Below are 27337 nucleotides of genomic sequence, written 5' to 3' on the forward strand. Positions count from 1 at the left end.
GCCGTCAACAACCAACACACAAACACCAACGCAACTTCAATTAAAAAAAACATGCTGTAAAGTCTATTGTCTTTCACACACATTGCAGGGTGTAGTGCTATTTTCTAGCGCACCTATGACCTGTGCAGACATGCACGGTTGTGGCACAACCACCAAAACAGAAACATATGGACATAGGCCACCATACAAAAAGTGTGCAAATGTATTTAGTATCCTATCCATGTGAACATGTTGTAGGTGGGGGTGGACCTAACCTCCTTCAGGAGGGTCTGGGGGCATGCTCCCCTGGGAAGATTATTTTTAAAATATTGAAGTTAAATGCATCAATCTGGTGCACTTTGAGAGCAACATGAAGAGATCTATGGATAGCCTACATCTCTCAGCATCCATATGAAACAGAACTGTACACAACTGTACTAATCACTCCCCTTTTAAACTGTATTCTTGTGTTACTGTCCTATAGTATTTCATACCCGTTTTTCATTTATTCTCTTATTTTTTTAATAACTATAGGCTAATGATCATATAAATGTGTTCCTCGCAAACTTGTTTACATAAATGGTGACCAAACCGTTTGAGACCCACTGAGATAACTTACACTAAAGTGAACTATCTAAACACTGAGAGAGTCCTTACCTCACTGAGCTGAGGTTATACGATCCTCTCAGTCTGACAGGAGAGGACTCTCCTCCACCTTGGCGTAGAAACAGCTCTTTATATCCGTTAGCATAGCTAGCTAACCAGATGCTAACAACAACATTCCACGTTACCGCTCGCACACTCACAAAATGCGATCGTGCCACACACACACAGAGCCGAGCTTGAATGAAACACAGAGACCCAGAAGTAGGCTACTTGTACTGTACTGTATATCATATTATTTTCGATGGCTTTACTGTATAATCAGTGTAACAGATGAACAGATTGCCACCGGCTTTCATCTAAACACACAGCCACGTAATGATAACAAAACAAAAGTCGGGGGTCATTGGTCAAGCAACACACCAATCAGAGAGCAGCTGCAGTGAGAACACCTCAGGCTGTGTTTTATATTTGTATTCTTTATTTCTGATGTATTTCACACAAAAAACCTTTAGTGGAAACGTTTTCACTTATATGATTAAAAAAACAAAAACGGCAAAGTGGCAAGGCTTACCCACCCTGCGTTGGGGGGGCACAGTGACTCATTTGGGGGGGGCATGGCCCGCGAATGACCCCCCATGACACCGACCCTGGCTGGATATTTGGAGGAGTTCAGGTTTTCTAGGTATGAACTCCGGAGAGCAATCAGCAGCGCAAAGAGACAATACAAAGACAAGGTGGAATCTGACTTCAAAGGCTGTAACACCCGGAACATGTGTGCAGGACTAAGAACAATGACAGACTACAAAGGAGCAGCAGGGGGTGCTGCGGGAGTGTCTGCGTGTGCATCTCTCCCAGATGAGCTGAACAGTTTTTTTGCACGATTCGAGAGCAGCCAGGCTGTGGGTGCAGAGAAGGATCAGGAGCCCTGCCCTTTTCTTTTAAACAGGGCAGATGTGTGCAAATCCTTTAAAAGGGTTAACCCACACAAGCCTCCTGGACCTGATGGCATCCCTGGCCGTGTTCTCGGGGTGTGTGCAGTTCAGCTGGCTGAGATGTTCACAGACATCTTCAACAGGTCCCTGCTGCAGTCTGTAGTCCCCACATGCTTCAAACACTCCACCATCGTTCATGTCCCCAAAAAGACTAAAACCACCAGCCTCAACGACTACCGCCCAGTAGCACTCACTTCCATCATTATGAAGTACTTTGAGCGGCTAGTCAAAACCTTCATCACCTCCTCCCTCCCTGACTCTCTGGACCCCCTGCAGTTTGCCTGCAGAGCAAACAGGTCCACAGACGACGCCATAGCCCTCACCATCCACACTGCCCTCTCACACCTGGACCAGAGGAACACATATGTGACAATGCTGTTCATTAATTACAGATCAGCCTTCAATACCATTGTGCCCTCCAAGCTGGTCATCAAGCTCAGAGACCTCAGGCTCAACAGCGCCCTCTGTGACTGGATCCTGAACTTCCTGACGGGCAGACCCCAGGCAGTGCGGGTGGGAAACATCACATCCTCCACCCTGATCCTCAACACCGGAGCCCCTCAAGGCTGCGTGCTCAGCCCTCTCCTCTACTCCCTGTTCACTCACGACTGCGTGGCCACACACAGCTCCAACACCATCGTGAAGTTTGCTGACGGCACGACCGTCATCGGCCAGATCACCGACGGCGATGAGACGGCGTACAGAGAGGAGGTTGAAAACCTGACATCTTGGTGCCAGGATAACAACCTCCATCTCAACGTCAGCAAAACAAAGGAGCTGATTGTGGATTACAGGAAGCAGCAGAGAGAGGGACACGCCCCCATCGCCATCAATGGGACTACGGTGGAGAGAGGCAGCAGCTTCAGGTTCCTCGATGTCCACATCACTGAGGACCTGACATGGACTCTTCACACCACCACCCTCACCAAGAAAGCTCGACAGCGGCTCTTCTTCCTCCGCAGGCTGAGGAGGTTCAAAATGGATTCCAGGATACTCTGCAACTTCTACAACTACAACTTCTTCTATAGAGAGTATCCTGACTGGCTGCATCACGGCCTGGCCTGCACCGCCCTCAATCGTAAGGCTTTACAGAGGGTGGTGAAAACTGCTGAGAACATCACCAGGACGGAGCTGCCATCCATGGAGGACCTTTACTCATGTGACTTATCAGTAACTTTAGACATCGTAACACAATTTGAAACGAGATTTTATTGTAGATTATACATTTTACTGATACCAATTATATAATATTTACCTTGTTTATTAAAAATAAAAATAAAAATATATTTTTAAAATATATATATTTTTTCATTTTTTCATTTTTAATGTGGGAAGAGGGGGGGCGGCGCCCCTAGCGCCCCTATGGGCCGGCCGCCACTGCTTATCTGTATTATTGTGTTGCATTGTTGGAGAAGCCTGTGACCTAAGATTTTCAACGACATAATTACTCTGTAGCTATGTTAGTTTGACAATAAAGAACCTTGAACCTTGAACTAATATTAAATTGGTTTGGATCGTGTCTTTTTTAATGTTTGGGTGTCTGTATTTGTGTGCTACCGTCGTAATGAGGTCCCAGGTGGGGGTCCTGGTCTGGAGGGGATCAGAGGCGGAGGAGATCCGATGCCCATATCAGGAAGCTGGGTGAAGCGGAAACCCTGCAGAAGCCAAAAATAAAACTTAGAGAAATATTCACTAGCATCTGGACTCTAGACAGTAAGACACATAAAGAAAAAGAGGGAAAGGAACAACAGGCAAACAAAGAAGGCTAGACAATAAGATGGGTGTCTGATTGAAGAAAACCAAAGATAAAAGCAGACCGGAGCTCCATGAGGCTGTTGTCGTTGGTGGTGGGTGTTCAATCCACGTCTCTTTAATCTTTGCAAAGCTTCTCTCTTACTGAATAGCTGCACACAGAGTAAGCATTTCTGCATTCTTGCAGATCAACTGACAATTTGGAATTATTGAATTATTAAAGGTTGTGTGGTTGCTGACCCTATCTGCAGATAGTGATGTTAAGTAACTCTTTATACTTACCTCTTAAGTACTGTAATTATGTACAATTTTGAGGGACTTGTACTTTACTTGAGTATTTCAATTGTTTGCCACTTTGTACCTCTACATCACTACAATTCAGAGGTAAATCGTGTACTTTTACTCCATTACATTATTAAGTACCTTTAATTACTTTACAGATCTAGATGAATGATGTGAAATATAATCAAGTGTTAATTCAGACTTTAGTTCCACCTGGAGTAAATTCACAAGCTACCCTGCAGTATACAAAGTCATTCAAACTAGCTGCACCTTCACCAGCTTTGAGAACACTTTAATGATCAATCATTATAAAGCATATCATATATTGTTCTGAAATGGAACAATCTGCACAATGAGTACTTTTACTTTTGGTACTTTAAGTATATTTTAATGCTAATACGAATAGAATTTGAAAGCAGGACTTTTTCTGTAACAGAGTATTCCTACACTCTGGTACTCCTACTTTCACTTAAGTACACAATATGAGTACTTCTTCCACCTCTGTCTGCAGATAATAACTCCATGTGTGCAAAATATATATAAAACCTGAAGATGTATAATTGGCTCAAGGAGGTTTTTTGTTTACTGGCACCATTACGCAGGCTTCAACTTTGTCTACATGTTTTGAATTAGCATAGCATTGAATATTTGGTCACTGAGTGCTGACCCGAATGCTGATTTATGAGTGTCTAATAGCAAAAACATGAACTCAAGGACTGAACTTGTGTAAATACTTGCACTTCGTTTTAATATCCTCATTTTGTGCAGCATGGTACTCCTACTTGTATTCTATTTCCTCTACTTTTTTTCGTGCAAAATCTTTGATGTGCTCATAAAATAACAAATCTAAACAAAAGAGGCTGTGTCTCGACGGCGTGGGTAATGTAGTTCTTTATAGTCTCGACTACAGAGGTCATGATTATGTGACAAAAGTTGGCCTTTTTCTTTAAATAAAAACAAAAGACTTGAACAGTCATATTTTGGTGTTTTTAACCTTTTAGAGAACTTTATGACTTGTAGGGTGTCGTGAAAGGCCCCTCCAAATAAAACGTTTCATTATTATTTGTTATTATTATTATTATTCCTAGTGCTTCTCACCGGTTTAGGCAGGCTGCACTGGTGCATGTCTTCGTAGCCGCTCCTCTGCCGGCCCCCACAGGGATGGTTCATGGTCCCAGGGGCGCTGGTCACCCCGTCGCTGTAGTGGCTGGTGTGGGAGGGATTGTAGGCCCTGTGGGCGTGGTGGTGGTGATGGTGGTGGCTGCTTTTAAGAGAGAGGATTATTAACAAAAACATTAGTGGACAGTAACACTCCCACTCTCTCTGGTTGTTCTCTGGTGTACTTTATGAAAAACAGTGTGGCGTCACAGACATCCTGTTACTCTCTCTATTCTGTAGTTTAAAACATGCAGATGTGCTTAGAAATAAATCATGTGTAAATGTACTTGGTAGGAGGAGAAGGGGGGTCGTGGTCCGGAGGTGCCAGGCTGAAGGCGTTGCCTAGCAACATGTGCATCTGCGTGCGAACTTCATCAATGGATGGCTGGGAGCTGAGTGTGGAGGAGTCGGAGCCGCGGTGAGCTTTCACCCCCAGGCTGCCGGTGCCGGTGGATCCGCCTCCGTAACCCAGGGAGCTCATCAGCCGGTCTACGTTGGTCTCCACAAACGGTTCAGCCTCGCCCTGCAGGGTCAGCGGGACAGCGGTGACGTGAGGACAACCAAATGACACGTGATCCTGACAAATCAAGTTACCACCTCTGAGCGACCGTACGGTAAGAAGTTCTGGTTCCCTAAGAACTCATTCTCTGAGGAGTATACGAGGGATGTTGGTGTCAGTCTGATCAGCTCCCAGAGTGACGGGAACACTGGAGAAACTGAACTGGCTAACTGTCAGACAGAGGTACACTAATGCAATGTTAAAATGTTTCCAGAAATATTACAGTGACACACTTACCACATATATTAATACATATGTTTATATAGCAGTATGCTCAACATAACTATCAAACACGACATGCAATAGAAGGAAGGTTCATATCACCCAAAACTACATCAAATATCAAACAGAGAACAGTCACATGCAGAGCCACAGTCAACTGGAATACATTGCCGGTCCAGATCATGTACATTTCAAAAGTTTGCCGATAAATCATCTCCGTATCATAGAGTATAATTGAACTGTGTGTCTGTGGCTATGTACAATTACTAGTATTATTTATGTTTTGCTCAATGATGGTTAAAATAGGATAATCATGTTTGTGTCGTCCTACGTGCACGTATCTTTTGTGCAATTTGACTTTCAGCTAAACACCTTCCACCATCAAGGACTAGAGACTGTAGATGTCCTTTAATTGCTTTTAATGTTGAAGAAAGGGTGAAACTAGTAAAACAAACATGTGGCTGTCCTGTTCACGTGTTGCTTCCTCACTAGGTCACATGTTACATATTTTACTCATTTCAACTACTGCCAACCGGGGGAGACAAATCCAACGAATTAACAACAATGTCCTGATGAAGACAAAACACTCCCTGCCTGGTATCTATAGATAACACCTATTCATTTTGCTTCTAAATATCCATGTTCGAATGTCACTACTTGCTCTTGTAGTCTTCCTCGGAGAGAAGAAGGACTAAGTCTGTAATAGGTCTGAGGAAAATCTTAGCACCATCTTCTCTGGAGATCTTGACCTCTACGATGCGGAATGCCTTGGTGACTAATGCCAATGGCATTGTCTCTTGGCTTGAGAGTCTTTCACAAGAAAAATTGTTCCAACATCAATGTTTGGCTTGCTTCTGTGCCCCTTACTCCTAGTCTGCGAAGTTCAATCAATCAATCAATGTTTATTTATATAGCCCAATATCACAAATGTTACATTTGTCTCAGTGGTTTTCACAGTGTGTACAGAATATCAGTATGACAATACGACACCCTCTGTCCTTAGACCCTCTGTCCTTAGACCCTCACATCGTACAAGGAAACACTTCCAGAGAAAACCCACAGTTTAAAGGGGACATGGGAGAAACCTCAGGGAGAGCAGCAGAGGAGGGATCCCTCTCCCAGGACGGACAGACGTGCAATAGATGCCGTGTGTAAATCCAAGAGATAATACATTTTACAGCATATAGACCGAATGTTAGGAAATGCATGTGTCTGTAATAAGAAGATGAATCCACGAGGATGTCAGCAATCCTGTGGGAGCCATCAGGGAAGTAGTATGGTGAGAGTCAGGCAGGACCGCAGAGACAGGTTCAGCCATGACTCGAAGTCCAGGACTCAGATCCAGTGCTCAGGATAGAGGATCCAGGACACACGACCACAGCAACATGATTGAGGTTGAGAGGTACTGCTTCCTCCATTTGTTCCAAAAGGCATCTGCAAGGAATTGAACCTGACGCCAGTGACGCTTGTACAGGTCTTTGGGGGTGAAATCCCCCGGAGGAGCTGAGAAGGTACCTTTCTTCTGTGTGAGTAGGGTAGCAGGGGTCAGCACCAATGGATCTGGAGGATCTGTGGATATTGGACCCAAGGGTCTTGCATTCATGATGGCCGTGACCAGAGTTGGGTGTAACGCGTTACTTTGTAACGCGTTACTGTAATAATATTACTTTGTCGGTAACGGAGTAGTGTAACGCGCTACTTTTATAATCCAGTAATCACACTACAGTTACTAACATTGCCCCGACACGCATTACTTCGTTACTTTCTAAAATCAGTCATAATCAAACCTCAACAAACACCTGCAAAGAGCACATGCTAGGTGAAGCTAACGCACATAGCTGTTGTTTATTTATATCACGTAGTCTGTTCTTCTTCTCTGTTTTCCGGTTGTTGCTTGTTTTGAATGACGAATACACACTACCGCTGCCTGCTGGTAAGGAGAGTTATTGCCACTCACGCATGCGCAGTTCGTACGTGCTCGGCTGAAGTCTGGCTCCAGTGCAACACATGGCCAACACGCAGGAGAACACGCTGACGCAACAGCGTGAGCAGAGATAGACTGCGCAAAATATACAGATAGCAGGAGACAGAGGACAGCCACGGTCAGATAGCAGGAGACAGAGGACAGCCACGGTCAGATAGCAGGAGACAGAGGACAGCCACGGTCAGATAGCAGGAGACAGAGGACAGCCACGGTCTGATAGCAGGAGACAGAGGACAGCCACGGTCAGATAGCAGGAGACAGAGGACAGCCACGGTCAGATAGCAGGAGACAGAGGACAGCCACGGTCAGATAGCAGGAGACAGAGGACAGCCACGGTCAGATAGGAGAACATTCAGGATCTGGATCAGTCTTATGCAACAATGGAAACTGAACTAAAGAGAACATTTGAAACTTTAGCAGTCTGCGTGATCTGCCTGCAGGGAGGGGCGGGCCGGCCCTGCGAGTAAAGTAACGAGTAAAGTAACGAGTAAAGTAACGAATTACTTTATGTAGATAGTAACGAAGTAGTGTAATATATTACTTTTTTTTAAAGTAATATGTAATATGTAATATATTACTTTTTTTTTAGTAACGACCCGATCTCTGGCCGTGACTTCTGCCAAAAGAGTTGTGAGAGTCTCATGTCTCTCCACACGGACGCTGTCAATGTTTGAAGGAACCTGGAGCTCCTTGCAGGCTCGGTGGAAATTGGTGCCTCTATCCGAGTGGATATGCTTCACTGGACCACGTATGGAAATGAACCATCTGAGGGGAGAGAGACGATGTCGCCTCTGCCTCTTGAAGGGGGCAGGGGGCATCCTCCTTTCGGAACCCTTGTTCCATGTCTTCAATCGAGGGAGCTATTTTGCTATCTTCCTTAGTTCTTTGGAACACTGTACACCCAAGATGGTCTTCTCCTTTGTCACAGGCGGTGTCATCACTGAAGTAGCTCTGTGTGGGATCAGTTGACATTTCCCAAACAGACGTCTCGCACGATGACCTATCCTAGGTCGAGCCTCTGAGCATAGGGGGCATCGTGAGGACCATTGATCTGTTACATTACATTTAGCTGACGCTTTTATCCAAAGCGACTTACAATTACCGATTACAGGGACATTCTCCTGCCTTACTCAAGGGCACACTAGAGGTGGTGTTCCTGGCGGGATTTGAACTCACAACCTTCCGATCTTCAGCCCATCTCACTATCCATTAGACCACCACTACCCTGTGTACCTTGTGTACTCTTATTATGTCCCTTCCAAGGAGAAGCAGTATTGGGGCTTGGTTGTCCATCTTAGGAATCTGAAGAGCTGCAGATTTCAGGTGTGCGTGGTGGAGCGCAGCTTCTGGAGTGTCACGACAAACATGTCACAACAAAGTATACTGTGGGATTTGGATAATTCTACGCATTAATACCAAACTGATGAGTGATATACCTGCTGTCAGCACACACTAACATGCATCTGTCTGCGCACACACACTCCTTGGCGCATACAGGGCTATTAAACCCTATTGAGCGTACCATCTGAATCCATGAACAGGCTATAATCATATTCAGGGTCATTGACATTCAGATAGGTAGCACGGCTGTTACTGTGGAGCAGCAGAAAGACATTTCACTCAAAATCTCCCCTTCCCCATTTCATCTGCTCCTTTTTTTCCTCTCTCCATCTTCTCCTGACGTTAAAATTAATCACTTCTCCTCTAATCTTTTTGTCATTTCCTCCCTTTTCTGTCTTTATCTTTCTGTTTGGTGCAGGTTTTTAAAGTTCACTGGAAGGTGGTTTGTTAATCCTCGAGGTATGAGCTCCCAGCATCAGAGTCGGAGCAAAGGATTAAAGTTAGAAATACTCACAGAAGATTATTTTATTCGTTTAACAACATATCAGAGCTTTACTCTGCCACACTACCATGTTTCGGTTCTATCATCACCCTGTATGAGTCAGCTGGTCAGAGGTCTGTATTGCAGTTTTCTATATAGGGAATCAATTAGGTGAATAAATATGTGTAACATAATATAATCGACAGCACAACAAACTAACGCCTCAAAAATAACCATAAGTACCTAAAATTCAACAAAATATAAAAATGTTAACCTTCTTGAAATTAGCATTTATGCGAAACTGTACTCAGACCCGGCGGCAGACCTGAATCCATGGGGGGGGCATTTGATTGGGAGGTTGGGCCTAACGTACAATTATAAAACGGACAAGTAAAATCAAGCAATCTGATTGGTTCTTAGCCGTGATATAATGAGCGTATATCACGGATAGGATTGTAGTTACTTTTCAGTCATGTATCCCTCCGCGTCTGAGAAAAGCTACAACCATTACAACTGTTACATTACGTCCATTACGAAACTAACTAACTAACAAAGCTTAAGATGGAAACATTTAAGGTTAACTTCGACCTCCGGGGGGTCTTACTATGGAGGAGTGTATTGAGGAGTGCCTATCTCCAGAAAAAAATGCACCTAAACGACGACATGCAGAGCTACGTGAAGAGCAGGTAGACCAACTGGAGAAGTAGCACCATTCAAACGCTTTCTGATGCAGGTCTTGAAACAAAGCAGAGAAATGATGACCGTTAGTGGCCACAGGGGCGAAAGCTCTCTCCAGAGCTGCTGGAAGCCCAATCTCGGGGACCGGAGAAAGTGGAGCAATATTCTCGCCACGCCAAGCAACAGCCTAGAACAACCTCAACCTATACAAGTAACCTCGTAAGCCATTTTACTGATGCTGGAAAGTTTTTCAGTGGGTGCCCAATAAACGCTTAAATATAAGGTAGCGCTGACCAACAGATTCACACACAGATTTAATTCAGAGACCTACGTTTATTCTGACAACATTTTTTCAAAAATATAGTGGAAACTAAATATATTTATATTGGATTTACTAAGTATTTTTTATTCAATATTACATTCAAAAGTATTATTTTGTGTTTTTCCGTTACCTGACATCAACGGCATGTATAATATTAGAATATGTTGATATATCCAAGAAAATTCCTCATTTGTGTAAACCTACTTGGTAATAAAACCAATTCTGACTCTGATTTATATTTAAGACTGTAAAAAATATAGTGTTTTACAAAATCCAACTTCAATTTGTTTTGACTTTACCTAGTTTGCAGTTGGGTATATTTCTGAATATTTCCCATCACATCCTCTACTCACTTGGTGAAAACTTTGAACTGCATCCTACATATTTTTATTTGCACTGGTGCGCATTTCTTCTGCGTCAGTGTTTTGAAATAAAGGACCCTGGGTGTTTCTCAATGTCGAGGACGCTTCCTTGGTAGGACATGTCTTCCGAGTCAGGTCCTTCAGAAGCAAGGCAAGAATCCTTCCTAGCCTCGGAAAACGAACAATGGTGGAACAGGCTAACAGGTGTGCAAGTGTGCGTCATATGCGAGGCCCCGCCTTAAATGGAGCGCGATTTCCGCCAAAGATTTTGGAAATTGGTCCGTGCGCAAAGCATTGTGGGGATTTTAAGACCGCGGAGGATACACATGTGCAGCCTCGAAATTTCCCGCAACGAAGGACGTCGGCCTCGGTAGAATCCCAAGGACCTGGACATTGGAACAGTCCTTCGGCGGGACTCGATGACGTAGCATCCTTGAAATAGTGGCTCTGGAGGAGCCTTCCTCGACATTGAGAAACACCCTCTGTCTCTGCTCTCCTCAGAGGGATCAGGTACTCACGTCGTAGCCGTTGTTGCGGATGCCCCTCCGGGATCGCTCTCTCAGCACCAGCAGGTCCATCTCTGTCTCCACCGGGCTCGGGCAGCTCAGGGACTGCCGGCTCCAGTAGGTGGGCTCCCGTGGGTGGGAGTACCTGGATGAAGAGGTGTGAGGAAACACACTGTAACTACTGCTCAGGGCTTTACTGTGGATACTGATCTGCTGCATTTTAGTGGAGATTCTGGAACATTTTAAGTTGAACTCCCTTCACAATCACATTCATGATCGCACTAATCTGTCCATATTTAAAACACAAATCAAAACTCATCATTTCAAAGTTGCTTTGAATCTGTGACTAATATTTTAAAAATATTTTTTTTAATAATTGCTTGGGGAATTTGATCCTGTATATGTATAGTGTCTTCGAGCAGCGTTAATTAAACATGTATTATGTATATTATTGTTAGTATAATTATTTGTATTATTACTTTGTAATTATTGTTATTATTAAAAACTGTTGGGATACATGTTCTCAGTCTTACCTTAGTAATCAGTAGTTTGATTTAACATGTTAAGCCTCAGAAATCAATGGACGGGTCATTTAAAACTGGAAAGTGAGCAACATTAAATTCCATTTTACATAAAAACCTGAGTGGTGCCTAATGCTCTGGTGTTTCTGCACATCCCTGACGTCGCTTGTCAATCATATGACTTCACCCATCCACAGACTGAGAAGGCAAACAGCTGCTTAGTCTGAACAGTGAGTATAACACCGGGTAAAGGTTGTGTTAATGCAGTAACTGACACAGGGAGGCAAAACAAACACTTGTCTGTATGAACGTTAAAATATTAATGTGCTGACCAAATATCACCCCTCACTCTACTCACTCCTTATGTGTTGCTAAGCAACGACAGCAGTCTGTGGTTCCCGGTGGAAACCTTGTTAAGCACTTTATACTATAACACTTCTTGAATAATGATGAAATGGAACAAAGCTAGGACATCTGATAGGGCTCATATAAGGGCATACTGGGGCAGCTGCAACAATGGCACACATGATATATACAGTAGCCTTAAACATTCTCAAAATTAGACTTTCAATCACAACAGGGAGCGAAAATAATGAACGCTAATACCTGAGCTCAGTGTTGGAAGAAGTAATCAAATCCTTTACTAAAAAGTAAAGTACTTTAAGTAAAAGTACAAATGCTATGGTCTCAAAATGCTCCACTGCAAGTAAATGTCACTATTTCAAAATGTACTCATTCTGCACAATGACCCGTTTCAGAATAATATAGAACAGAATCATTATCAGTTACAGTATCACAAGGAAAGTTCTCATTACACAGAATGGATCTTTTCACAGTATATTATTATTATGGTTGCTTGTTACTGTTGTTTACTGGATACATGTAGGACCAATTTAGTATTTGGCAACAGTTTGGCAATGTTGGAAAACTTAGATACTAGAAATACTGTGTAGATTAGTACTGTAGTACTGTACTGATGTATACAATATCTGCACATTGTGTGTTTCTATGTGTACACAGTAACTAGTAACTGTGAGTGTTAAAATAAATGTAGTGGAGTAGAAGTATAAAGTAGCATTAAATGGAAATACTTATGTAAAAAAGTACGTAGGTACAATACTTAAGTAAGTGTACTTAGTTACTTTGCACCACTGCCTGAAGTTAAGTATGAACAGAACATTAAAGGGGTTCATGTGTGTGTAATCTGGCTCTGACACGAGATGACACTAGACACTAACCCCATGAACCCCCCCCCACTGCAGGTCACTGCACCTTACCTCTTATGACACCCAGCGAACGAGGCTCTCTTCTCCTCAGCGGTCAGTGGCTCCTTGACCCCGTTGTCGTGCCGACTGTGCCTGGCGTCGCGGTGACTGTAGCCGTGGCTGCCGGTCTCGGACAGAGAGAACTCTCCGTAGCCTTTCCTCCGGGACTTCTGCCGCAGCTTGTTCCTGTAGTGCTCGATGTCCGACTTCTGCTTCAGCCCTGCGTGGTTCGCCTGCAGACAATCCGTCAGAGGAGGAAAGGAAATTCATGTTCATGCTCCATCTGCTATAAACAACCAATTGAGATTGTTTTTAATTTGTTTATGATGGACTGTTCCTCTGTTTTAAATGTGATACCGAACACTCCCTACAGCTCCATACTCACAGAACGTGTCACACCCTAACATGATATGTTCTGCTCACGCACACTCGACCAATCACAACTGAACTGGAACCCAGAGAAGGCCTGAGGCAATGTTCTGGTCTTATGTTTATAGATTGAGGGATCACTTATCGTTAGCCTGTGTGTCTCTGTCTCAGCTGCAGAGAGGCGCAGAGAGACATGGAATAAAGAGGAAGGAGGAAGAGAGTGAGAAGAAGTGACTAAAGGACCGCCTCACCCACACAAAAACAGATTCAAGAGGCCCTGTTATGTTTTTGGACTTTTTTAAGTATGAAACGCCTCCATTGGATTATTTTGTTTGCTTACCTGACATTCTATTGGCTTACGCTCCAACAGCTTATAAGTGATAGTCTAAGGAGCGGGACATCACTGAGTGGTTGACCAATCACAACAGTGCCTGCCAGCTAACCAATCAGAGCAGACTGGGTGAAAAGAGGTGCTGCAGCACAGGCAGTTTGAGACAAACAAAGAGCTTGTTGCACATTGAAATATGTTAATAGAGGGACACAAATATGTCGTCTTTAATGGAGAGGAGTGAGAGAGGTTGCCCTGGAGCAGTTCTATAGGAATTATTATACTAAATGTGACACATGTATGCAGTATTAAAACCTTGACCTTGTAAGTCATTATAGAATACTTGATGTTAATGGCCTAATACTGTCAACGCTGCAGGATCACCTCACAGCTGAGTATGATAAGCCTTGAGGGTGTGTGTGCATTATGGATATGTGTGTGTGAGCAGACTCACCTCCCCATTGAGGACCACAGAGTCCTGGCTGTGGGAGGAGGAGGAGGGGTAGGAGTAGGTGGGCTGAGCAGTCATTGGTTTGATGGTGATGAGACGCAGGGAGCTGGACTGGTCTTCATAGGGCTCTGAGAGGAAGAGGAAACAAATAGGTTAGACAGAAACATTACTTCCAGGAAGCTGAGATCAATTGTTGTTCAATCATCCGAGTATAATAGTGAAATAAAAAAAAATAAAAACGTTACCAATGCATGAGTATTCAGTTTGCATACTAGTTTTGATACAAGCTGAAGCTGAATGTAGTTGTTGTATGTTTCTGATGCTGCATATTGAGTTTTCAATTGGCTTATGGAATGCAAACAGAGGTTTGAATTAAGTCCTTATTATTCGTCACTTTTTCTTATTCTTAAAGTACCATTCTGTACTTGGTTCGATTCGGGACTTGCACCCATGACCCTAAGGGTTCCCAAGCCATGTCCTTCCAGACTAAAATACTGCCATTTTAGATAGATGGTAGGTTGGTAATTAGAGTTCATAAAATGTATATAGATGTTATATTTGAGAAGTGTGGCTTTTTTTAACAACTGGAAAATAGTTTGGAGGAAAAACCTATTAACGTTTCAAGTAAGGTACCTTAATAATGCATTTTAAATCAATGATTGTATCCTGACTAGGACCAACAATGTGGACTCTACCTACTGTAGTTAATGGTTTTGTCAAAATCACAATTATGTTTTCTAGTTGATTGACAGCACTTATTAGAACATAGAAGGAGTGCATGTGTGTAACAGTAAGAGTGTGTGTGTGTGTGTGTGTGTGTGTGTGTGTGTGTGTGTGTGTGTGTGTGTGTGTGTGTGTGTGTGTGTGTGTGTGTGTGTGTGTGTGTGTGTGTGTGTGTGTGTGTGTGTGTGTGTGTGTGTGTGTGTGTGTGTGTGTGTGTGTGTGTGTGTGTGTGTGTGTGTGTGTGTGTGTGTGTGTGTGTGTGTGTGTGTGTGTGTGTGTGTGTGTGAGACCAGATAGTGAATGTGTCTGTACCAGGACCTGGTGTTGTGTTGTGTTGCTTCCATGCTTCCATTGGCCTTCACTCCAAAATAAAATGACTCAAATGTCAAATGCATTGATTGTCAGGGTAACTCACGACATTAGAGCAATACACTTCTGTGTTTGTCCCATGGCTCAGACTTCACAAAGCACTACTGAGTGCAGTTTGTTGTTGTATGGCTCGATGAGTAAACATCATCTGCATGGCGTGAGGTCAGACCGCGCAGTAAATGAGGCTCTGTCTGTATGTAATAGTGTGTGTGTGAGTGTGTGTGTGTGTGTGTGTGTGTGTGTGTGTGTGTGTGTGTGTGTGTGTGTGTGTGTGTGTGTGTGTGTGTGTGTGTGTGTGTGTGTGTGTGTGTGTGTGTGTGTGTGTGTGTGTGTGTGTGTGTGTGTGTGTGTGTGTGTGTGTGTGTGTGTGTGTGTGTGTGTGTGTGTGTGTGTGTGTGTGTGTGTGTGTGTGTGGTTCTGCGGTTCTGCACTGGCTCCACTGTGACTCACTGTCTGCCTTTAGCCCAGCTCATAACCCACAGTGTCACCATGGCGCCTGCAGCTCAGCACGCTCCACTGTTACCCTGGTGACCCTCACTGAGTGACATGTAGGTCAGGACAGGTGGTGGAACCAGGTCCCACACCAGGACACTGTGTGGATAACATGTACTCCCCCATAAGACGTAATACTACTGTCACGAGAGCTGCTGAACATGGGAGGGCTGATTTAAGTATATGTGTATGCACTGTGGTGGAATGTAACTACATGTACTCAAGTACTGTACTTGACTACTATTTACTACTACATATTCGAGGCAAAATAGTGTACTCTTAATACATTAATCCAACACTCATAGTTACATGCTTCTTTTACATTAAAAAATAAATATTTGATATATGATGCAGTACTCTACTCCTTAGAAAATCATTTTAAATTGCATAAACATTGACAAACTACAACATTAAAAGCTCTTACATATATTTATAAGCGAATAAAACGCAACAATATAGTATTTTATAATAATATGATACATTCAAAAGAGCCATTGTGCATAATGAGTACTTTTACTTTAGATACTTGCATTTTTGTGATAATACTTCCTTTCATCTACTTGCAGTAAGTCACATTTTGAAATCAGGACTTTACTTGTTATGGAGTATTTTACGACCAAAGTATTTCTACTTTTACTTAAGTAAAGGATCTGAGAACATCGTCCATCTCTCTCTCTCTGACTCACTTTAATAAAGATGTCTTATGGGATAAACATTATGACTTATTCACATATTTCCTTGACTGTATTTTCCCTAATGTCTGCGGTGATCAACATATTTCAACTCAATCAAGTATTGAATTGAGTCCTTTAGCCACACAAGCATATGTGTTTCCCTTAATGTGACTATGTATTTGCATTCACACCTCGCAGAATACCGAAAGGCCATTGGCATGTACATGTATCCGTGCACGGAAAAGGCCACGGAGTGATGTGATGATAAAGATCACTTTGAGTGTCTCATTGATACTAATAGCTTTATTTAATGTCCTCCTCCTTTCCCCTCACCTTTAGCATTTCTCTTCAAGGTCAACTGAATCAAGTTGCTTTCAGGCTAACAGTCTGTACTGTAGCTTTAAGAAGGCAAGACATATATGCTAATGTTGAAGCAGTGATATTAATATATAGAGCAACTAGGTGTCCCAACCTTCTTAAATTGCCGATTATCCTTCATATGATTAATAATGAAATCCTTCTTTCCCTCCTTTTTTATTAATCTGTCATTTCCCTGAACACTTTCCAGCGTTCCCCTGTCTGCATTTCTTTAATCTGTCCTTTTATCCCCTTCTTAAAAAAACAATTCTGTCCATCTCTTCCTGAGAAAATGAAACAAATGTTCTTCCTCTCCTCTGGGGATTCGTTCAGTTGCTTGCATAAACACTATAAATCACACAAATGACTGTTAACCTTGGTGTGCTGATGCAAAAGAGATTGGAAAATCACAGCGTGCCAACATTTCTCCGAACAGAGGCAGTGTGGCAGCGTTATCCGAGATCTGAGCGATGTTTATGCAACCAATTGTGAGCGTGCAGAGCCGGAAACACATCTGCTTGTAATCTGGTCAACAAGTCATGTCGTAGATACAGTTCATTTACCTGCACCAGGTGCGCAGATAAAAGCCTGTATCGTATAGTCATGAGTCTGAATAGGACTCGTGAATATGATTATTCACACTGGAGAGGGAGCTGTGTGGATGCATACTAATAATCCAAGCAACAGCCATATGAATGTGACTTTTTTAACATTCCAAAAAATGCATGTTTGCATCAATGCGTTGTGGAAACAAGTATAATTTTAAATCCTAGTTGAGTGCTTAGAAATGCCAAGTATGTTAGTCTAATGTAATTTAGCTGTATGCAACATAAGGAGTTTTTGATTTCCGTTTCAGTTATCAAATAAACTTGAAAATGTATGACCCACAGATATGCATTGTATAAATGGGAGGCTGTGGCTCAGTGGATTAGTGCGCTTATCTTTAGATCAGGGGAGCACTTCACCCCAAATTGCTCCCGTGGGGATTGCCCACAGTAGTGAGTGTATGTAATGGCGCATTTCCACTACAGCGCGGTCTAAGCGCGTCGTGCCTTGCCCGGCCCGTTTTTGGTTGCGTTTCCACTAGGCGTAGTACCGGCTAGCGGGTACATTTCACAGTTTTTCTGGCCCCATAAAATCGAGGTTCTTAGCGGGCCAACAATCAGGCTGAGTCGGGCTGAGTATGCTAAAATAGAGAGAGAATCGCTGGCTAGGGGGCTACAACTACAACAAAATGAACATATTTGACCGTGATTTAATTGTAATACACGTTTCAAAATGATGCCGAAGTAACAACATACTGATACCGGTTAGTAAAAACCATGAATTAATGCTTTGACAAGTCTGCAGACAGACGGCAGGCGAAAAACCTTTTTAAATGCGTGTTTTCTAAATGGAGATCAGCTAAGCTAACGCAGTATGTGCTCTGTCCACACTCACAACAACGGCCTACACAGACATAAATAAACCAGCGACTGTATTCGCCATGACACAGACAGTCTGTGGTTTGTACTTGTTTAACTTTTGTCTAGTTTCTGAACAGATATGAGGAGCTGTGAGCTTGAGTGCTAACAGCTAACGGCTGATGTTGTTTTTCTGTGGTTCTCATTGAAGATGACGTCACGGCTCCACCTACACTGTGTTACTGTAGTTACTGCCCCAGCTACTAAACTGTAATGGAAACGCAGCATCAAGTGAGCCTGGCCTAACAAGGCCTAACTATACCGTACTAAGCCGAGCGAGGCCCTGCAGTGGAAATGCGCCATAAGTCACTTTGGGTAAAAGCATCTAATAAGTGAAACTAAATGTATAACAATTTATTATTGTTGAAGCAGAAATAGGATAACACTGGTCAGGGTTCATACACTTTTTCACCAATGCTTTTCAATGACTTTTCCATGACCTTTACCTAATTTTCCATGACCAAAAAAATTACTCTTTCTTACCACTGAAACATTTTTATTTTAACATGGTAAGCTGGAAAATGAGGTCTGCATATGAAACACGTTGTGCCTATCTAAAACAAATCAAATAGTAGGCTTACGAGCTCCTACTCCTAAATCTCTCACCAGCAAAATACCTCTCCAGTTAAATGCCATGTTACGTTTCATTACTAAACGATACAGTATTTCTTATCGTTATAGTATTACTATTTCGGCGATTAGATAAAATATAAATTATATTTGATGCAACTTTAGTTACATTTCGATGACCTTTCCAAAACTTTGGGAAATAAATGGATATGGTCCTTTTCAGAATAATATGCATGTAATAAATTATTATAATGCATTCATGTATTTATCCACTCAATGTTATGCTTGGTAAAGGTAGTATTTATAGTTTATATAGTATAATGCTAGGAGCTTAACCTACACTGAACAAAAATATAAATGCAACACTTTTGTTTTTGCTCCCATTTTTCATGAGATGAACTCAAAGATCTAAAACATTTTCTATATACACAAAATAACAATTTCTCTCAAATATTGTTCACAAATCTGAACAAATCTGTGATAGTGAGCACTTCTCCTTTGCCGAGATAATCCATCCCACCTCACAGGTGTGGCATATCAAGATGCTGATTAGACAGCATGATTATTGCACAGGTGTGCCTTAGGCTGGCCACAATAAAAGGCCACTCTAAAAATGTTCAGTTTTATCACACAGCACAATGCCAAAGATGTCACAAGTTTTGAGGGAGCGTGCAATTGGCATGCTGACAGCAGGAATGTCCACCAGAGCTGTTGCCCGTGAATTGAATGTTCATTTCTCTACCATAAGCCGTCTCCAAAGGCGTTTCAGATAATTTGGCAGTACATCCAACCGGCCTCACAACCACAGACCACGTGTAACCACACCAGCCCAGGACCTCCACATCCAGCAGGTTCACCTCCAAGATCGTCTGAGACCAGCCACTCGGACAGCTGCTGCAACAATCGGTTTGCATAACCAAAGCATTTCTGCACAAACTGTCAGAAACCGTCTCAGGGAAGCTCATCTGCATGCTCGTCGTCCTCATCGGGGTCTCCACCTGACTCCGGTTCGTCGTCGTAACCGACTTGAGTGGGCAAATGCTCACATTCGATGGCGTCTGGCACGTTGGAGAGGTGTTCTCTTCACGGATGAATCCCGGTTTTCACTGTTCAGGGCAGATGGCAGACAGCGTGTGTGGCGTCGTGTGGGTGAGCGGTTTTCTGATGTCAATGTTGTGAATCGAGTGGCCCATGGTGGTGGTGGGGTTATGGTATGGGCAGGCGTATGTTATGGACGCCGAACACAGGTGCATTTTATTGATGGCATTGTGAATGCACAGAGATACTGTGACGAGATCCTGAGGCCCATTGTTGTGCCATTCATCCACGACCATCACCTCATGTTGCAGCATGGTAATGCACGGCCCCATGTTGCAAGGATCTGTATACGATTCCTGGAGGCTGAAAACATCCCAGTTCTTGCATGGCCAGCATACTCACCGGACATGTCACCCATTGAGCATGTTTGGGATGCTCTGGATCGGCGTATACGACAGCGTGTTCCAGTTCCTGCCAATATCCAGCAACTTGGCACAGCCATTGAAGAGGAGTGGCCCAACATTCCACAGGCCACAATCAACAACCTGATCAACTCAATGCGAAGGAGATGTGTTGCACTGCGTGAGGCAAATGGTGGTCACACCAGATACTGACTGGTTTTCGGACCCCCCCCCAGACCCCCCAATAAAGCAAAACTGCACGTTTCAGAGTGGCCTTTTATTGTGGCCAGCCTAAGGCACACCTGTGCAATAATCATGCTGTCTAATCAGCATCTTGATATGCCACACCTGTGAGGTGGGATGGATTATCTCGGCAAAGGAGAAGTGCTCACTATCACAGATTTTTTCAGATTTGTGAACAATATTTGAGAGAAATGGTTATTTTGTGTATATAGAAAATGTTTTAGATCTTTGAGTTCATCTCATGAAAAATGGGAGCAAAAACAAAAGTGTTGCGTTTATATTTGTGTTCAGTGTATAATACAACATACTTTATTAGTTCATTTATATTTTGTATTATTCATATTTATCTGCAAATTAAAACTGTAAATTGATGCGGTGGATTAAAAAGTACAACTATTTTCTCAAAAAATAATCAAGCAAACGTATAAATAAGTAGGGAAGTTCTAGTACCTTACATATTGACTTATTTGACACATTTGTACAGCTTATTAAACAGACTTGCAGAAGTTCCTGCTACAGTGCGAGTCTGCAGGAGCACGTTTTGCCATGATGACACATCTTCTGTGTCTGTCAAGGGATGCTATTGGGCTGAGAAATACTTCTTCCCATTAACTCGCATCAGGAAAGAGACGTCTGTAAATGAGCGTATATATAAATATATATATTTACAAGTTAAATGCATTGCCCAGTACAAACTCTTGAATAGCATGTAAATCAGTAGGAGCTAAAAGTTGTAAAATGTTCTAAAAGCTGAATACAGAACAATCCCCCTCTAGTCCCCGCCTCCAGCGCTGTATCAAGTCCTATGAATACATCCCAGTGACTCATACACAGACTCACAAGGTGAGAGCCAAACCAGCGTTGCTGTTTCAGCTGGTATAATGACATGATTGGCTGATTTGTTTTTCATAGCTCCTCAGAGTTTGTCTCACAGGTTTAACGATGAGTCATGTTGCTAACGCTCAACCATATGCTGTGGGTTGGATGCATCGAAAAACACCTAATCTGACGGAACGCTGTCACAACTCTCCGAGAACTCCCCAACGTTCCTATCTTTCCTCAGTGATTCCAATCTCAAGTAACTTGATGCTGTGCTTATGTCTGCCATCTTGTAGCTCTCATCTCTATATTACATTTTCAGCCATTCATACTGGAACAAAGTCAGATGAAAACACTGACATACAAACACCTGAGATGTCTCTCTTGATTCAGTTATGAGTGAAAAGACATGTGATGAGTGTGTGTTGTCGCTGACGACGACTGACAGGAGCGAGCTGAGTCACGGCATGTACTGTATGAGTGTGTTTGTGCTCATGTGTACTTTATTTATTTCAACATCAGGAAGATACGCCCCCAGCTGACCCAGAAAGCGACGCAGGTTCTGGTCCAGGCTCTCGTCATCTCACACCTAGACTACTGCAACTCCCTCCTGGCTGGTCTACCTGCATGTGCCATCCGACCTCTGCAGCTCATCCAGAATGCAGCGGCTCGTCTGGTCTTCAACCTTCCAACATTTTCCCACACCATGCCGCTCCTCCGCTCCCTTCACTGGCTTCCGGTAACTGCTAGAATCCACTTCAAGACAATGGTACTTGCGTACCATGCTGCGAATGGATCTGGCCCTTCCTACATCCAGGACATGGTTAAACCGTACACCCCAGCACGTGCACTACGCTCTGCATCAACCAAACGGCTCGCTGCACCCTCACTGCGAGGGGGACCCAAGTTCCCATCAGCAAAAACACGTGGGTTTGCTATCCTGGCTCCAAAATGGTGGAATGAGCTCCCCATTGACATCAGGACAGCAGAAAGCTTACACACCTTCCGGTGCAGACTGAAAACTCATCTCTTTCGACTCCACTTCGAGCGATAGAATTACTAACAAAGAACTGCTAACAGAGCACTTATATACTAATAAAGGACTGGCTTACCTAAAGCCAGTTGAGTAGCACTTGAAACGATTGGCTCTTTGAAACCTGATGTTCTTATATGATTCTGTTTTCCTGGTCGAATGCACTTATTGTAAGTCGCTTTGGATAAAAGCGTCAGCTAAATGTAATGTAATGTAATGTAATATTAGATCTTAGTAATTATCCTTTGGGTCAAATATAATAGTGTAAGAATGTGTGATGTGTGTGTGGAGGGTGACCAATACTTGTTTATTACTAATGGCAGTCTTTCTAGTGGTTGCAGACGTAAAGGAAATGATTCATCTATTTATGTGTTTGTCTGTCTATTAATCTCAGAGTTTTTCCATCACTTATATTCTCTTTCATCTTTTATCCTTTCTGTATCGATGTATCTCCCTCTGAGCCCCCCTCTCCATATCTCCCCCCCCCCCCCCCTCACCATTGGTGCTCCTCTCCTTCCCGTTCCTGCTGCTGCTGCCGGTCGCCGTCCTCCGGGCTGAAGAGCTCTTGCTGGTGTTTAGCTTCGCGGAGCCGTTGCTCGACACCGAGCCGTCCTCCTCGCTTGGCAACGGCCTGTAGTATCCATGGCAACAGAGTGAGGCAAGAACAGGAAGGAGAGCTTGTGAGTCTCAGGGTGTACAGACAACATTTCAAGGCTAATACTGGAAACATACTGGCAAACTTTAAATGTTATAAAAGAAACCTGAAAAGGAGCAAGATATAAAACTCAGTTCATGTAATGTGAGCATGTTTTCGTTATGTGTTTTCTTCCCTTTACTTTTTCTCATGTCTTTTACTTATTTTGTTATAGAGCTGCAACTAATAATTATATTCAGTATTGATTATTTTGCCTATTAATATTTGTTTTCAATTGGTTTGGTCTATAAAAGTCAGTTTCACAAAGTGCAATGTGATGCTTAAAATGTCTTGTTTTGTCAGACCAAAGAAGTTTAATATGGTAAAAAAATGAAAAGACAAAAAGTGAGAAATCTCCATATTTGAGAGCCATTTTTTTACACTTAAAGGTGTTATTTTCTTTTGATTATGTTTCTCTTGATTACCTAATTGATACGTTCATAGTTGTTGGAGCAATAGAACAAAAGGACAAAATGTCAGTCAAATCCCGCCAGAAATTATAGTATGATCACAGAATTCTGATGCTATCAATGCTATACGCATTCTGGCAGTAGTACTCCCTCAAAACAAAATGTATTACAATGTTGGTTTTTATAACTTGCTCATGTGTTTTGGAATGATAATAATTGTTTGGTTGCAGTTACAGAGTGGTGCAGGAATGAGTCCTGAAATCCTGAAACAAATTAGCCGTTTATCCATTTTGGTTCCCTCGTCTCGAAATCAAAGTTTTGCTGACGTGTTTTTGGTTCCATGCATGAAAGATTTTGGAGCCCGTGAAATGCTAAGTCTTAGCTCAACCTACAAAAATAAGTCCTCACTGCACCACTCTATTGTGAGACATGTATTTGCTTTTCTATTTACACAACGATCCTATATGAGAGCATAGGAAATGTGCGGACACTGGAAAAATGTAAAAGACAAGTGGAACAGCAACAACCCTGATTTTGTTGGGCAGGTTGTTGAACAGCCAAGGGCTTTGATAGAAGCAGCTCAGTATGAATGCATGCCAAATAGACACACAAAAACACACACACTTGACTGTTGAGGAGCATGTAAGCGGCAGCAGCAAAAACAACATGACAGGCGTGTCTACAGGTGGTGTGAGATTCACAAATCAGCAACACCGGACATTACAGAGCCACAGGCGAGGATAACACCCTGACTGTGCAAACACACACACACACACACACACACACACACACACACACACACACACACACACACACACACACACACACACACACACACACACACACACACACACACACACACACACACACACACACACACACACACACACACACACAGCAGCAGCAGCGGTCAATGGCTGGCCGAGTCTCAGTCAAAGTCATGTGGAATTAGACAGAGAGTAGGAGGGTGGAGGGATGACTACAGTGTGTGTGTTCCATGTGAGCCTCCGCAGGAAGGCCAACAGATGGATAATCATGCCGCTGGAAAGTAACGTGCATCTCCCGCCTCTCTTTGTGTGTTGTGCCTCACACTCTGCAGCCCTCTGGAGAAGGCAGCAGTGAGCAGAATAAATGCTCCTGTCTTTCCACGTAGCGCCGCGGTTAGCATTCAGCTCACACCTCTCTGTTTCCTCAGACAGGTGAATGGCTGTACAGCTGGAACAGGTTCTAACATTGTTTGGCTTGTTTAACTCATATTGGGTCAAGGAAATACCACAGCTGATTTACATCGTCTACAAATGTCTCACTGTTAGGCAATAATTCAAATAAATCTTATTCTTTTTTTTTCATCGTCTACAAATGTCTCACTGTTAGGCAATAATTCAAATAAATCTTATTCTCTTTTTTTTTCAGGTATGGTATTCTCAATATGTATGGATAGTATTTTAAGGGTTTTATGTGGCGTAACAGAGTCATGGACCATATGATTTTTGGAAACCCAATTTAGATTATGTTAAGATAAAGTGTTAAAGCATAGTTGGATAATGGTTCATGTGTAATAGCTTACTTATTTTACAATGTTTTAGTTACTATATATATTCAACAATTCCATTCGAATGACGATTTACAATACAAGATTTCCGAACAACATTTCTATTTAGGCAGGACTTGGTTGGACACACCCATCAGGGCGGATTAAGTGATACATAGAAAAATGTTTAATATCTCTTTCCATAATGTTTTAAGATACTTACATTTAAGCTGCGGCCACACAAGGACGAAAACGGCTAAACGCATAGGATTAACGCAATCGCAAACAAGCTTCCGTCCACACGCAATAGTTATCCGGATAGTGTCTGCCCACACGAGACCGCTCCGTTTAGCTCCAACCGCTGGAGAAGCTGCAGTACATATGCCGAGCCTCTACATGGCGCTGTAACTTCCTCCACAAAATCAGCGAAGAAGCATGGTTGTCATGGTTGCCCTTCTGTTTATTCTCCGCGGTGGGGGCCGAGGGAACAGGGCAGAGTTTTCCGCCAGTCAACGTGTATTAAAGTTGAAATCTTCCGGACAAAATTATAAAAGTGCCGGTCAAAGGTCTTTGTTATTTATTGAGCTTTAAAACAAATGAATAACGACTCTATATATTATAATAATAAAATACATGGAGCCTCTCTTTTTCCTCCTTCTCTTCGGACAGCGCCAGTGTCTGTCTCATGCAGCAGCTCATCCAGTAATCAGTGACCCGGCCGACTGTAAAAATAAACATATTTATAACTAGTTTAGGGAGTTTGAGAGGTCATTAAAATAGCTAAGGGTGATGATCTGACTTGAAGTGTGTGTTTTGCTGCAGCGGGAGGAGCTGCAGGTGGGCAGAGCTGCGTGTTTCCGTCCTGTCAGATTAGACTTCACTCGCATTTAGGTCCATATCGAGAGAAAGATAAATAATCTGAATTCAGGGTGCAGTTTACTTTGATGCGGGGGTGAGCAGCAGAGGTGGGGAGAGGCGGGGCTATTGCCTCATCATTATCAGAAAATGATCGTATAGAGGGCGTACAGGTTTGACCCCCCAGAGCGTTGCGTATGCCGTTCTATCCACCTTGGGACCCGTTGTTGTTTCCTCAGTCGTTTAGTGCCGTATTCGGTCGTCCTCGTGTGGCCGAACGGTCTATATGACACTAAACAGTAACGCAAACGACCGTTTTCGTCCTCGTGTGGCCGCAGCCTTACAGTCTCAGCCTGTAAATGGCAAAAATAAACTTTTAGTGGATGTACATTGATAACATTGAATGCGCAATTGCTCCAATATAATTAATGTAGTGAATTAGTCACAGAAAGCGGAGAAAACAGGGTGCAGGTTGAAAATAACCAAAGATACCCTTCAAATGAAAGGTGTTTGAAGAGTTCACTGTATAGTCAGTAGGGGGTGATTTTGAACATACTAAATGTCTTTGTCTTGTATTTATTTGGTCAACTAGTTTGTTTATTCTTCCCCCTGCTTCTTTGCAACCATAGAATGTGTAGAATATATTTGTAGGTGTGACCAGCAGCTCTAAAGGTTGCTTTGTAGGTCAGTTGGAAAGGTCACACAATGTTCCCCAACAGTTGTTAATGTTAACCTATGATGCCAGAATGTGGCCTAAGTGTGTAAGTGTGGACGTGTGCACTTGTGTGTATGCCAATAGAGCGGTGCAGAAATGAGTCCTAATCCCAGACATGAGTTAGCATGTTTACTACTTCAAGGCTCCCTCATCTAGACATGTTGGTTAGTGTCCTTGAATATTGTCTGTAGTTAATACGAGCTTAGAGCATTGTATTGTTTTGTTCAATGAAATCAAGTTAGTAATAACCCACTGAAGCTTTTATGTGTGTAAGTGGCACAATCAGATTGTTAGACATTACACAAGTGGTGTTAACGTAAAGTGGGCAACAATACAAAGGAAATGCATTCATGCGCTATTCTATTGGCAAACAGGGGTGTGGCCAAAAGAGTGACCAATATCAAATGGCACATTAGTTCACGGGCCACTGAACTGTCTCTGAGTCATAACATTAAATGAACGGAGTCACTTTTTAAAAAGTTGTTTGCACGACCCACCACACAGCCCTTTCCATAGTGCATGACCTGTTTCTTGTAAGCAACACCCACTTTGACTCGTGAACCCTTTCTCCTAGACACTTGTGGTTAACAGCTTCTTTTAGATAGTTTATATTGTAGTTCATTATTGATTTTAATGGTACATTGGAAGTTAATAATGTGGTGACATAAATGAGAAGTGAATCAAAAGTTTCGAGAGGCATGGCTCTACAAATGGCGTGTGAGTCAAATTGGGGTTTTCTCTAGCTTCTTATCGTATTCATTGTTTGACAAAGACGCAAAAAAAGTCCTTGTG

At 42.8% G+C, this 27337-nt stretch overlaps 1 protein-coding gene across 4 annotated transcripts in view; it reads right to left on the bottom strand.

The window, feature by feature from the left end:
* The window catches only part of kiaa1549la (KIAA1549-like a), a 187394-nt gene that overhangs the window by 7464 nt on the left and 152593 nt on the right, over positions 1-27337 (bottom strand). For 3 of the 4 annotated variants that reach the window (XM_034085732.2, XM_034085731.2, XM_034085729.2), the window contains 7 exons: positions 22838-22971; positions 14162-14286; positions 13023-13243; positions 11237-11369; positions 5057-5292; positions 4710-4875; positions 3135-3232 (listed from right to left, as the gene is read on the bottom strand). In XM_034085732.2, the coding sequence (XP_033941623.1) occupies positions 3135-3232; positions 4710-4875; positions 5057-5292; positions 11237-11369; positions 13023-13243; positions 14162-14286; positions 22838-22971 (1113 nt within the window). The remainder of the gene's footprint in view (positions 1-3134; positions 3233-4709; positions 4876-5056; positions 5293-11236; positions 11370-13022; positions 13244-14161; positions 14287-22837; positions 22972-27337) is intronic. The other variant, XM_034085730.2, reaches the window with a different exon arrangement.

Source organism: Pseudochaenichthys georgianus, chromosome 6 (genome assembly GCF_902827115.2).
Source record: "Pseudochaenichthys georgianus chromosome 6, fPseGeo1.2, whole genome shotgun sequence".
Taxonomy (NCBI): Eukaryota; Metazoa; Chordata; class Actinopteri; order Perciformes; family Channichthyidae; genus Pseudochaenichthys; species Pseudochaenichthys georgianus.